The 15,000-nt window shown below is 40.9% G+C and overlaps 1 protein-coding gene across 1 annotated transcript in view; it reads left to right on the top strand.

Moving 5' to 3' along the window:
• The first annotated feature begins 4,111 nt into the window (after positions 1-4,111).
• mtnr1al (melatonin receptor type 1A like) overlaps positions 4,112-15,000 on the top strand; it is a 44,161-nt gene continuing 33,272 nt past the window's right edge. Inside the window, exon 1 of the mRNA XM_005943791.2 lies at positions 4,112-4,653. Coding sequence (XP_005943853.1) covers positions 4,392-4,653 — 262 coding nt within the window. The 5' untranslated portion in view covers positions 4,112-4,391. The remainder of the gene's footprint in view (positions 4,654-15,000) is intronic.

Raw genomic sequence — 15,000 nt, 5'->3', positions numbered from 1 at the left:
GCAAGTGTGAGATGGGAAGCCTTTAAGGCATACTTAAGAGGGCAAATTATAAGCTATTCTAGTAAGAAAACAAGAGAAAGAAACCAAAGGATAAAATATCTGGAAGAAAAAATAAAAATGTTAGAAGAGATCAGCTTTCAATCAGGTCAAAATAATGAGGACAATTGTAAAAGAATTATTACTATTGAGAACGCAATATAATGAAATGACAAGTGAAAAAGCAGCTGTAAATTTATTGAGATTAAAGCAACAATTCTATGACCAAGGTGAAAAACCCAGCAAACTCCTGGCTTGGCGTATAAAAAAGCAGGAATCTGAAAAGGCAATTACAAAACTTGAAACTTCAAATGGAAATATCATAGTAGACCCATTAGAGATAAATAATGCATTTAAAATGTTTTATGAAATGTTATATAACTCTGAATTCAACAATGCAACTAGAATTCAATCTTTATTTCTAGATAAACTTGATATACCAAAAATTTCAGACAAAGACAAAGAAAATGTTGACAGGTAAATTAGTATATATGAAATTATAGATGCTGTAAACTCTCTAAATGCTGGTAAAACAGCTGGCCCAGACGGATTGCCAATTGACCTTTATAAATACTTCAAAGATAAATTAGCACAGCCCCTCTTAGACATGTATATAGAATGTTTTAATACTGGTAATCTTACTGACTCATTAAGGGAATCCCTGATAATATTGCTTCCTAAACCTGGAAAACTAAATAACAAGTGTGAAAATATGCGTTCTATAAGCTTAATTAACACAGACACTAAAATTATTTGTAAAATTCTTGCCAAAAGATTAGAAAGTATTCTTCCAGTTATTATAGGAGATGATCAAAATGGATTTGTTAAACATAGACAGGGTTTTCATAATGTAAGACGAGTCCTCAACATTCTTCATAATCAAAGTGAACAGGAAGATACAGCCATTCTTTCGCTTGACGCGGAGAAGGCCTTTGATAGAATTGAACGGTCATATCTCTTTGATGTCATTGTTAGATTTGGGTTTGGTAATTTATTTCTGCATTGGATTAAGCTACTACACTGTCAATCTGTGGCTCAGGTTAAGACAAATGAGATAATTTCTGAACCATTTGACATTAAAAGAGGGTGCCCGCAGGGTTCACCTTTATCTCCACTTTTATTCCTGTTAGCTATTGAACCTCTGGCAATAGCTGTTAGAACCAGCGGACAAATACAAGGTGTTAGGATTGGTAGGAAGGAGCATAGAATTGCTTTATTTGCTGATGATGTCATATTATTTTTAAAGCAACTAAAACTTTCTGTGCCCGCTATAAAGGATTTAATAGACCAGTTTGGGGCCTTCTCAGGGTATAAAGTAAATGTAACAAAATCATCATTAATGTTACTTAAACAAGGGTATAATCAAAACGTAAGTCAGAATATATCTGGCTTTACTGTTAATTCTGAACTCACTTATCTAGGCATTAAAATAGTTCCTTCATTAAAAGATGTGGTGGTACTTAACTATAATACAATTCTACAGAAAATTTCCAAAGATTTGGAGCGTTGGATAAGTTTACCACTATCTATTATTGGAAGGATAAGTGTTCTTAAAATGAATGTATTACCTAAACTGTTGTATATGTTTCAAAATGTCCCACTGGCTCCTCCTGCTGGATTGTTTACTAAATTAGCATCATTAGTCAGAGAGTTTATCTGGAACAAGAAGCATCCCCGCATTCGCTTGTCTTTGTTGTATCTTCCCTTTGATACAGGGGGGTTAAAATGCCCCAATTTTTACAATAATGTTTTATTTTTCATCCCAAAATACCCCGTCATGGGTGGGGATGGAAGCAAATTCTCTTAAAATGCCATTAAATTTGTACTTATACTCTGCAAAGCCAAAACAGTTAAAGAAAGAAACAAATAATCCTATAGTCCAAAATATGATTGAAGTTTGGTTTACAATTAAAGAAATGATGAATATTAAGAATAATCTCTCTCAGTTTAGTCCTATTTGAGGAAATGCCTTATTTGTACCAGGAAATCTGGACGCAGGGTTCCAGGGTTGGGCAGAAAAAGGTGTTAAGAAAGTGGGTGATCTGTTTTGTGATGGAGTAATGGTTTCATTTGAGGATTTAGTCTCAAAATTTCAAATCCCCCAAAAACACTTTTTTAAGTATTTACAAATTAGAAGCTTCATTTCTTCCATGCAAAATCAGTCTCTAGTTCCCCAGTTAATAATTAGAGGAGTTAATGGTGAAAAAATGGTATAAAGGTCTTAATTTCAACATTTCTATAACTGGATTGTTCTCTGCCTCTCCAGAAACATCAGTTTCTAAGTTAAAGTCTTGGAGAAAGGACCTAAATATTAATATTTCTGAGGAGACATGGAAGTTAATTTGCTTAAAATCACAAAAACAATCGATTAATAGTAACTTAAAGTTATTACAATACAATTGGATCATGCAAACATATGTAACACCGGTGAAATTGAATAAATATAATAACAGAATTCCAGATACATGTTTTAAATGTGGAGAAGCCTGTGGAACATTTTTCCACTGTATATGAGAATGCAGAATTGTCCGTGCATTTTGGCAGGAGGTGATGAACAAAATAAACCAAATTTTGAATAAAAAGATTGCTTTAGATGTAGAAATGTTGCTATTACAAGTGTATTCTAAAAATCTTAAACTAAGAGCCCATCAAATTAAGTTTATGGATTATTGTACATTACAGGCAAAACGTATGATTGCATTAAATTGGAAAACATCAGATCCTCCTGCTATTGGTGCTTGGATAAATTCTTTGGCACAGTGTATGGCAATGGAAAGGATAACGTACTTTCTCAAAAACAAGTTAACATATTTTGATGAAATTTGGAAGCCATTTAAAAACTTTATAAAAGAAGTGAACATCGGACAACTCCTGCAGGAGTGTGGATGAGGAGAAAATTGTTTAGTATGTGCTAGCTATTTCTATTGTCTACTTTTTTTTTTCTCTCCTTTCTTTTTTGTTTCCTTGAATATGTATAAATGCCACATATTGTACAAATGTATACATATTCTATGTGGGTTTTTATTTTGTTGTAGGTTTGGAAGAGAGCAGGGTGGGAGGTGAGGGCGGGGGGAAAGGGTTCCTATTACAGCAGCATATTATTGGGAAAACAAACCTTTGTATGTTGTTGCAAAAAGCAATAAAATTTATATTTAAAAAAATGACTGAAGATGAGAAGCACATTTCCTGCTCATGTAAGAAGCCGGATGACAATGAATTTGGCCACAGAGCAGGTGCAGCACGGCAGCAGCTGATGTGTTTTTAATGAGTCCATCTTTTTTCTTCCACTTCATCTGAAAAAACATGATTTCATTTTTGGTCTCATCTCTTTGAAGCGAGGTGATTCCATCATTGTTCCCATGTCTAAGATGATTAGTTCAGTCAAATCTGTGGGTGATTAAGTAAAACACTGCATTAGTCCCGCAGATCGTGAAAACCTTCGCCCATCTGTGGGCCACTAATGTTACTCATGCTGTCTTTCTCCTCCTGTCTGTGGCCTGGATATTCACCTCTCTACACTCCCTGGAAGAACAAAAATCAGCTCAGAGTAAAATGGGTCACTTTGTGAATTTAAGATACGAAAAGTTGTGCTCAGAATCAGAGATGAGTGCTGTTGTAAATGACCTCCTTACATGAGTCCTTTTCGTGGATCTGTGGTGGTGGTGGTGGTGGTGGTGGGGGGGTTAAGGGATTTATGTTTTCTTGTGCCAATGGGAGAAATTTGCCCTCAGGGCTTCCTGCCACAAACTTTGCGATTTTGGAAGCATCTGGGTTTAGCAAGGAGAGAGATCACGGGGTCAGGGTTCAAATATTCCACTTCAAGAGCATTAACCACACTTCTTCTACCTTCCTGATTTATTTCCTCTTTCTCACAATACAGTACAATAGAAAATAATAGAATGGGCATTTATTATCATTTAGAACATTAACCATTAGAATGGTTCAAACAGCACAACAGAGGAGAAGATGGAGATGCAGCAGGAGAGGAAGGAGAGGAGGCAGGGGAAGAGGGAGGAAAGAGGGGAAGAAGAGATGAGAAATAGTAAAAGAAGAAGAGAGAGGGGAGGGAGGAGGAGGGAGGAGCAGAGGAGACAGTGCTAGTTGTCTTCCTCTCCTCAGACGGAGACGTAGAGCGGCTGCGGGCAGGCTGGGCGCTATAAGCGCGCGGAGTTGCTGCGCGCGGACAGAGGCGTCTGTGCGCACGTGAGTGTGACAACAGCGGCGCGGAGCTGTGACTGTAACTGAACCGTGAGGCGGGAAAAGTCCTGCGCAGACGCGTCGGCATGCTTCACCCGGACAACCGCACGCCCGAAGGCGGCGCCGCGCGCAGCTCTGACCCCCTCGCGTGACGCTGAATGGACCCGATGCGACTCGTCGACCCCCGGCACCTCCCGCAACTGATGCCCCTGAAGGACCGGGAGCCCACCGCGGCGACGGGCACTCTGGGGCCCCGCAACTCCACGCCGGCCGCGGGAGGAGAGGCCCCGCAGCACCACGCCGTGCCCTGGGTGGCCACCCTGCTGGCCGGCGTCCTCATCGCGACCATCGTGGTGGATGTTATCGGGAACCTGCTGGTCATCGTCTCCGTGTTCAGGAACAGGAAGCTCAGGAAAGCAGGTACACTTGACCTCCCGGTAGATGCTCGTCAGCAGGATTTCTTTGAGTTTTTGGAACTTTGTGATTCCAGAACAGATGTGACCAGATGTTCGGTTACATCAGTGAATGTCTCTCTAAGAGTCCCCAGCATGAATCGTTTTATTTCTGTTCAATTTTATTGATTTCATTTATTGAACTCTTTTCTGCTTGAATAATACTACTTTTCTTTGCAAGTTGGTTGTTTTATATTTTTGTGCTGCAGGCATTTTCCAAGTTTTCCAAGATAAATAAACTCTAGCTTTGCATTTTGCATGTATTTCTTTTGATTTAAAATCATCTTTTGTGTCCTTTGTTCTGTTTTATTAGATATTTCAGTCACCTGTGAAGCGCCTATAACCTGCATGAAAAGCTAATAAAGTTTAATTGGCTGATGGATCCAATGATGAGATGAAAGCACTTCTCTTTGCTCCTGTGTTTGTCTGTGAGCACATAGGAATTTAATCATTTGGGAGTTAAAAATGAGTGGATTGATCCATTGGTCCATTTTTCTGAGGGCGATGGCTCCGACATGCTTTCATGTTTGTGTAGTTCAGTATGTTTGCGTGATATTTTGATGATATCCTAACTGAGAAATCTTATAAAAACCATAAAACAGTCATAATCGTGCAGTTACTTGGTTATTGTAATAGACCTGCAAGAATATTTAGAGAAATAAAAAGAGCATGTGGTACCCCAGAGTCCTCACAGAAGCCACTCTAACATCAGCCTGACAGGTTGATGAGTTCCTTTAATAGCTCTTTTGTTGTGAAAGTCTTGAAGAGTCTGAAGTTTGGCTCTCAGGCACTGATGAGCTGTTGGCTCGTGCAGAGGATCAAACTCTCCGAGACTCCCCGACACGTTTGAGGTGTGAGAAAAACGAAGCGCTGGCAGCCTGACAGCTGACTCACTGTGATCGATGAGTAAAACTCTGACAGCGACACACACTTCAGAAGCACCTGAGCACCTCCTGCTCATCAAACACATCATCATCACAGGTTCTGATAAAGCACTCACACTCCTTCACTGCACTTTTCAATACTCACATATTTCGACATGAGTTATTTGCCAGTTTTCACATTCTGGTGATGCATGACGTCCAGCAAGACCTCAGGAGAATTAGTCCAGGCAGGAAAATCAATTCATCGGGGTTTCAGACTTGCTGCACCTGCTCGTAGTCTCTCCTCACAGCAATACGCAGCACAGGTCAGGGTGCTGGAGATCAACACATTTTACACAAACTGCGCGCCCCGCTGTTTAACCTCCAGAAAAATAAATTATGAAGAAAGTAATGCATACTAGAGCTGGGCGATATGAGATTTTTTCATATCACGATATGTTTTTTTCATTTCAGGCGATAACGATATCTATCACGATATAAGCCAAATAACTATATTTGTAAGATTTAAATGTGCCGTTGCTCACAAGTAAAATGTGAAATAATCAGCAGCTTGTTTTTATTTAAATATTTATTTCCCATAATAAGTTCAACAGGGTAGATGTACTTAAGGAACATGAGACTTTTTCAGATAAATAAAGGCAAATATTGCAAACTACACAAAAGGCAGCCGCTAAAGCGTTTAAGTTTCAAAATAGAACAAACGAAACAGACTAAATTGTCAATTCCACTTAGAAACAAAATATTAATTCTAAAAATAAATCTTAGTTTGTTTTACAGAAGAACAGACAAAACTGACTAACTTTTGTCAATATCAAATAAACTGAGAACTAAAAGGAAATTCTCAATCTCTCCTTGTTGTATAGCTGAGCTTTTCAAACAGTTTTAACAGTTACTTTAGTCTGACAAAAGCCGAATGACGAATTAGCGCTTCCAGTCAGAGACTGAGGCTACGTCCACACGTACACGGGTATTTTTGAAAACGGAGATTTTCCGTTTTCGTTTTAAAAAATAATCCCGTCCACACATAAAGGCAGAAATGAAGGAAAACGCTGCTATGAACATGCCAAAGCAGCAGGTGGCGCTAGATTCCTAACCGTGCAGAAATGTTGGCCAATCAGAAGTCTAGAAGCCTCGGTGGGAAAAAGTAAACAAAGCTGGGGCATAGAAGCAGAACCGAGTCGTATGTGTGGAGGGACAGTAACTGTGTGTATATGTAAGCATTTAAACACTGCAGAGAGTAGAATTAACAGTAACAGTATTGTAGAAATTCATTTCACCGAAACAATAACGTGGCGCACAGTGTGACGCATGCACCAGTTTATTGTATTTCCAGACTTGCTTTCGGCACAATTTACAGTGCACGCTACTCTGTTTTTTGTCAGACTTGAAATAGCCGAAATACCTTCACACTACGGAACTTCTATGGCTCTTCCGTTCGACAATCTCTCCGGCGTTGGAACCATCATCTGTTTTCTCTTCGGTCACGCTCGGTTGATTTTTCTAGTCGGCACACTCATTTCCTCCATTACCCGCTGGCTGCTTCCCAAACAAACACACGTGCGGCTTGGCACTGTGTGCTAAGTCACGCGACGTGACGCTGCGGCTGTGATTGGTTCGGCTCTGCGCTACTTAATTTGGATTGGCTGACCTTTTTTTTTTTTTTTTTTTTTTTTTTAAGAGGACAAGAGCGGCGAGGTCTATCGCGATAGTTTAATTTCTCTATCGAGTAAAAGTTATATCGCGATACATATCGTTATCGTTCTATCGCCCAGCTCTAATATACTTTACTTAGTCATTGCAGAAAGTAATTAGATTACTTTTGCAGTAACAGTCTAACACTGAACTTTTTGCTTGTGGCCACATGTCCTGCTGCGTTTGTACGGCTCTGATGTCGTGTTGATGGACTGTTCTTTCAGGCCTGAGCTCAGTTAAATCTCCAGTGTCACATTTTTCTCCCTTGGTGCAAAAAACCAGAAGCAGTCATCACTCCAGTTAAAAAATGTGCATTGTTTTTGTCTGAAATGTGGCATGAAACAGCTCGCTTCATCATTTCCACCATCATTTCTTAATGTCTGGTACTAAAAGGCATTTATCACAGCAGCATTTCTATGGATGAGGCTCCACGTGGACGTCCTCAATCTTTAAAATGTAATTTAAACTAATCAAAACCTGTCTTTGAACCTTCGATCTGCATCGTCTCTCAAGTCGGCCGATTTCATGATTTCGTTTAGCAGTTTTCATGGTGCTGTTCAAACTGTCAGCTGATCTGAGAGAGCATTACTACCTTTTTGTTAGTATTATCATGGACACCGTATCATTACTACTCGATCACACAGGAAGACTGGAACAGATGAAGAGTTTAGTTTGAGATGGTTGAAGTAACCTGCTGCATCTGAGGTTTTTTCCTCTTTGTTGAAGGATCAGAGTGCTTAAAGTGTGAGCACTGACACTGTAGTGGGTTTACATCCTGCTGAGAAACTCCAGATAACAGAAAGACTTTCTTTTTTCAGTCTTTTTAAAATTCACACGAAGGTTGGTATAATTGCACATTTGAGAAATTATACCTTATAGAAGCTGGTAGATCTATAATATCCACTTTACACTGTATAGCTAATTGATTACAAGATCATTTTGTACCCTCATCTTGTTTTTCTGTACTTCAAATAAGACCTCTGCACTGATCTTCTTCTTTTAGAGGGTTATGATAAAATAATGCGACAAAATGCAGAAAAAGAGAGCGTTGTCTACAGATGTGAGCACACCTGTTAATGAACATCATTAACCCTCCAAACAGAACAAGTGTATCTGCTATGCAGCAAATATGAAAACAAAGAGCTACAGTTCCTCTAGTGTCCAGTAGAGGCAGCAGCAGAGAGTCAGTCCCATCTGGTGTTTAAGTCTGACGTCATTGTTTCTGGGTCCAAACTTTGCTTCAGGTCCCTAAATCAAACGAACACTGCAGCATCACTGAGAGTGAGATCACTGTATAAATTCTTGACTGTTTAAATGATCGGTGTGGCTGCTCTACCAGGTGTAACAGTAAAGTTTAACATCCAAGCATCCATGAAAACAGAATTTCTGAAATTTAACGGAGTTAGAATTTAGCAGGACGTTAGCTCACTAGTTTCCATCTAAAGATGATATACCATGTTCTGACTGAGGGATTTCTGTAAGATTAAAACGTACAGCTCTGTTATCACTTCAGACATAAATGAAGACAGAAAACTAAACAGCAGTGACGTTAGTAGGGTTACTGAAGCTGCACTAGCTGGTATATAATGATGTGCTATGCGGTGGCTAGCTACACAGCTATGTTAGCATAATATAAACAGACCGAACCTGGAGGATGAACGCTAACTTTTTTCCACTCGATAAAAGTTAACGTGAGTGTTCCCAATGGTTAGGGACAAATGCATTCACATGGCAGGATGCTGTAAAGAGACCAAACTTCAGTCAGGAGAAACAACTGAGATAATTCATCCACAATACGAGGTTAGCCATTAATATACTCCTGCATGGGCTGGGATGTAGTTACATCGTAAGGGTTTAAAAACTGAGCTTTAAAATGAATAGTGGTAATAAAACCCGAGAAAGGTAAACAGTGATTACTGACTTCAAGATACAAATCATTAAAACATGTTAAAAACACAACAGCCTTAATAAACGTAGAGTAGTCTGGACTCGGAAGCAGGATTCATACGTCATCACTTAAAAAACGGATAGACTCCCATGTAAAAATAAACGTATTTACAGCCTGATACACAAACTGTTTTAGTTTCTATAGATAATTTCCCCTTTCATAACACCTGTATGAGGAAGGATGTTTTTAAAATTCCCTTTTTGCATTATTATGGGTGTGGCCTCTTTTTTACTTACAGGTAAAAGGCAATACAGAAAGCAGTAGCTGCTCCATTCTTGGGCCAATTTAGGCTTTTTTAACAACCAGCATGATAAAAAAAAAATGCTTTATTCTCTCTCTCAAAAGTCAATGTTAGTAATTTTCATTTAAAGACCCAAGCCAAAAGTTGGCTTCATTAACCTCAAGAGTTATTCCTTCTGTCTATCCCTAAAGCTTGCACTCAAACTGAAACTGGGTGTTTCCTCCACCTGGAATTATCTCTGTGAGCTGCTTGTGCCAAATGTTCATTTTAAGTGACCTGTAGTCTGTAAATATTCTGTCTGATCTTTTGATGCATGCTCAATCATCAAGGTAAGGAAGTCCCAAAAGGTTGATTCTGTTCATCTGGACGTTTTTAGTGGGAGAAACGTTTAGTCACTCATTCAAGTGAGTTCTGCAGGTTTCCCCAACCTTATAAACAGTACATTTGCACATTAATAGATTCAAAATTCAAAACGTTTATTGTCATGTGTACAAAGAAAAGCATTTCTCTATGCAATGAAATTCTTTCTCTGCTGTCCACACACAGATGCCTGTTAATATGTACAAATAGAACTAGAACAAATAAAATATAAACAGTATGAATAAATACATACAACAAAAATTGAAACAGATAAATAGATTTATATGCAAAAGAGCTATGAGCTTAATATGCTGGTTTGATATGTAAGATGATGTGATGTGCAAAGGTTATTTTTACTGTTAAAATAGGTCAGCTGTTCAAGAGTCTGATAGCAGTGGCGAAGAAGGAGTTGTTCAGTCAGGATGTTCTGGACACTTCTGCCCTCAGGACAAAGGTTTAGAAGTGTGAACAGTCCGTGTTCGGGGTGTGTGGGGTCTTTGAGGATGGAGTTCAATTCAATTCAATTTTATTTATATAGCGCCAAATCACAACAAAAGTCGCCTTCATAGATACAGAGAAAAACCCAACACTCATATGACCCCCTATGAGCAAGCACTTTGGCGACAGTGGGAAGGAAAAACTCCCTTTTAACAGGAAGAAACCTCTGGCAGAACCAGGCTCAGGGAGCGGTGGCTATCTGCTGCGACCGGTTGGGGTGAGAGTCAGCTCTCCTCTGGACTCTGCGATGGTATATGCTCTGCAGAGAGGGCAGCGGGGTGATCTTCTCCGCGGTTGTTATCACTCTCTGCAGGCGTTTGCAGTCCATAGCAGTAGTGCTGCCATACCATGCACTGATGCAGCTGGTCAGTGTGCTCTCCACAATGAAGCTGTAGAACCTGCTGAGGATCTTGGCCAACATACCAAATTTCCTCAGCTTCCTCAAGAAATACAGCCGCTGCTGAGCCTTCTTGACCAGCTGTGTGGTGTTCAGTGTCCAGGTGAGGTCCTCAGTGATGTAGACGCCCAGGTATCTAAAGCTGCTCACCCTCTCCACCTCAAAGCCCCGGATAAACAGTGGCTGGTGAGGTCTTGTGTCCACTATCATCTCTTTTGTCTTATCAGTGTTGAGGGTGAGGTTGTTGTCCTCACACCATGACACCAGACCGGCCACCTCTCTCCTATAAGCCACTTCGTCCCCTCCAGTGATGCAACCAATCCCTGCTGTGTTGTCCGCGAACTTCAGTACGGTGTTATCCCTATTGGAGGTGACACAGTCGTGGGTGTACAGGATGTAGAACATGGGACTGAGGACCAACCCTGTGGAACGCCAGTGTTTGTAATAATGCTGGCTGAAGTCCTGTTGCCGATCTTGACGGACTGGGGCCTGCCAGTCAAAAAGTCCTGTAGCCAGTCACAAAAGGTGGGGTGTAGGCTGAGTGTTGCCAGCTTGTGAGTGAGTTTATGTGGGATGACTGTATTGATACTGGGGGCTTTGCATTGCTGAGACAGGCCAAAACCTTTGTCCGTAGTTGCTCTGCTTCCACGTCTGCAATGTTGTTTCGAATTAATGTTTCTGTGGCTGTGATCAGTCCACTAGCGGGATTTGTCTCTGCTTGGGTGAGTTGTCTGTCAGACATATTTTTCACCCACTTGTCCACACTTCTCTGTGTGGCATCCATCTTTCTTCTGGCCGCTGAGAACACTCTCTGTATTTTGCTTGTGTTTCTGATGCTCAGCAAGTCAAACTTTCTTTGTTGCCTGGTCTTAGACTATGTCCACACTATAGATAGATTTGAAAACAGCGTTTTCGTCTGAAAATGCTCCGCGTCCACACTAGCGTTTTCAGTCGTTTTCAGAGTTGTCCGTCCACATTGAAACGGCTGAAAATGCTTACGTTCCAGTACTGCGCATGCAAGAAGAACAAGAAGATTTGGCCTGCCTCATTTCTGTCTGCCATTTATTTATTTTACGGCTCGTTGAAACGTCGCAGCAAAAGGTTGGGGAAAAGCACCACGTTTTTTAAATGGAAAAACAATGAGGTGGAGTTGTTGCTGCAAGTAACACAAAAGTACAAAGTTGCCAAAGCGCGTGAGAATTAAATGATTTGAAGAAAAGGAACATGTACAAACTGATATTAATCTTTAACAGGGCTGTCAAAATTGAAAGCAAACAAAATAACTGCTGTATAATACCCTCCGCTATCTCAGGCTCAAATTAAACTTTTTGTTGCTAATGCACAACCAAGTCCTGCAGTGGTACTTCTGAGTAAAAAAACCTCATAAAATATGTATGTGGGGTAATCAGGTTGTTAATTTTTAACTGTTGCAAACGCCTGCCTTGAGAGGGTTAATTGGTCACATGACCGCATCACATGACTGAAATGCATCATCGTTTTAGAAAGTCTGCGTTTTCGAGTGTCCACACTGCGACGGGACAGCTTTGTTTTGAAATGTATGCGTTTTCAAGAGCATTTTCAAAACCAAGCGTTTTTCCTTGGGGAAAGCGTCGTCTCAGTGTGGACAGAAGGCCAAAATGGAGAGAAAACAATGCGTTTTCAAACGAAAACGCATTAATGTGGATGTAGCCTTAGACTTTTCACGCTGTGCTAGACGAGCCTTCTCAGTGAATTCGAACACCTTTTGAAAAGTATTCTTATTTAGAAGCATTGTAAGACTTTGTGAAGCTGCCCCTAACTGACCTCACTGCCCATTCCCACATAGCAAGGAGGTCTGGCCCGGATCTGGTATCAAGCCAGCACTGCTGGCTGACTTCTGGCATGATAAGACGTATGTCATCCAGATATGGGCCAGGCCTGGGGTTGATTATGGTTTTGGTCATGTGGCCGAGGTTCATAGAAAACAGGTCTTCCCTGGATCTGGCATCAAGCTGGCACTTCTGACTGACCGGTGTCATGGCAGGTGTATGTCAACCAGATGTGGGCCAGGTCTGGCATGATGGCACTATTTATGTTCCTATTTTCCTACTTTAGTTAGAAGACCCAAATGCCATATTGCAATACTATACTGCTATGGTAGCCAGGGTTTCAAATGCAGGTTTGACAGGTTTGTGAATGTATACTTTATCCAAAACCTAGCGATGGTTTACAGTTTACCACTGGGTAGCTGTAGCTCAGGAGGTAGAGCAGGTCATGTGCTAATTGGAAGGTTAGCGGTTCGATCCCTGGTTCCTCCAGTCTGCATGTCAAGAGCGTGAATGTGTGGGAAGCACACAGTTAGGAGAAAGTGTCTGAATGTTGTATAGAGTACTTTGAGTAATCTAGGTACCTAGGAAAGTGTTATATAAGAGTTAATCCATTCACTGTCTTTCAAACAGAGTTTTGCCATGTTACTTTTGCACTGTTTTGCATGTTCTGACAACTGGCAAACATTCCCACCTATAGACAATTTAGAGTTTGCAGTTAACCTACCCCCACTAACTGCATGTCTTTGCACTGTGGGAGGAAGCCCGAGAACCCACGCACGGGAAGGACATGCAAACTCCACACAGAAAGACCCCAGCCTAATGGTGGAATCAAACTCAGTACCTTCTTGCTGTGAGGCAACAGTGCTAACCACCATGCTGCCCTTGTTTGAATTAGTGGGTAAATAAAGACTGGGATGATTATCCAAGATCATTCTTTGTCACCTTCCAGTTATTCCATAACACTTGATCTCCAGAACATCACCTTGCTGTGGTGAAAAGTTATTAAGCCAACACATTCTGTTGATCCCTGAGCCGGGGTTGTAATGATAAAAGTTGGAAATCTGGATGAATTATTCACCTCTGTCATTTATTCTTCTCGCTGCCTCCTCAGATATCTGATCACTCATCCTGTCCTCTCTTATCCCTCCTCTTCCTCCCCTTCCTCCCTTCTCTTCAGTAGCCTCATCTCCTTAATTTTCTTCACGGTTCTTCTCCTGCATGTCCATTTTTCTCCTCTCTCCTGCCTTTCTTGTCCTTTCCACTTGATTCATCCTCTCCAACTTTTCGTCTTTCTCCCTCTCTCCACAGTGTCCTTTTATCCTTCCTTTTCAATGATTCTCCTCTTCATTGCTCTTTTCTTTCCTCCTCTTGTCCCATCAGGTCTCTTATCTCTCAGATTTTCTCCTCTCGACTGCATCCTTCTCTCCTCTCCTGAGGGTAAATGATTCTCCTCTTTTCTCCATTTTTCTGCTCTCCCTCTCCATCTACCCTGATCACTGGTGTTACACTTCATCACCACATCTACACAAGCCCGGCAGACTACCTTCATTCCTAACCTGCAAACTCTTCTTTCAGCTGCTCGTGCTGAAAAAGAAGCAGAGATTTTATATGTAAAGTAATTTCCGAGTTGGGCTGCTCTGCTCAGGTCTCAGAGGGACTGTTCAAACATGGGTGGAAGCGCAGTGTATAAGCGTCAAGGGTTACTGGCTGACTGCCCAAACTCTACCTGTTCAGCTCATTTTCTGGCTCTGAAACTGTGCGCTGTGTCCAGCAATCAATTTGATTGAGTCAGACTGTCCTGTTTGATCTCAGGTTCAGAACATCAGCAGAGCTCAAACTTTTCTGAGAACAGTCCCATTGGGCCGGAGCAAACCACACAAAGCTGCTTCATTCATGAATCTCATACATCTGCCCTTCATTAGCACTGCAGACGCAAATGCTCTTCTCAAATATTCACGAGTAACAGCTCCAGTACAAAATGCTCTTACTGCAGGAAAAACATGTGGACATATCTGCAAGTTCACTCACAGGTTTCAGAAGAAACTCTCTGACGTGCTTTTTTTATAGGCTAGCCTGGAGGTTAGCCTCACCCTGGATTCATTAGCAAAAACAACTCAATTGGATTTTGCATTATTGCTAAAAAATGCTCTGTGGATAAAAATCTTCAGGATATGTTTGTTCAGGGAGATTAGGCTAACTTTAGACTGTGGTCACATGACTTCCATGATGCTAAGTTTCATCTCATTAAGCCTCCTACTCTCTGGGATCTGCAAAACCTTTATGAGTCCGGTATTTAATAGACATGCGCACAAATACCATGACCATGCACAGTGTGGGGGTTCAAATCGCCCAGCTTCACCCAGGGTGGAGTGTGCATGAATGAATTCAATTGCGCCCTGTGGAGTTTTACTTTTCTCCACTGAAACACAGTTCAAGGATCTTTACTGCACAGCAAATAAAATATTATTTTTTATGCTCAAGCTAGCA

Source organism: Haplochromis burtoni, unplaced genomic scaffold (assembly GCF_018398535.1).
Source record: "Haplochromis burtoni strain Fernald_Lab_line unplaced genomic scaffold, NCSU_Asbu1 Contig_361, whole genome shotgun sequence".
In the NCBI taxonomy this organism is placed as follows: Eukaryota; Metazoa; Chordata; class Actinopteri; order Cichliformes; family Cichlidae; genus Haplochromis; species Haplochromis burtoni.
This window is presented reverse-complemented; position numbering and strand designations above follow the sequence as displayed.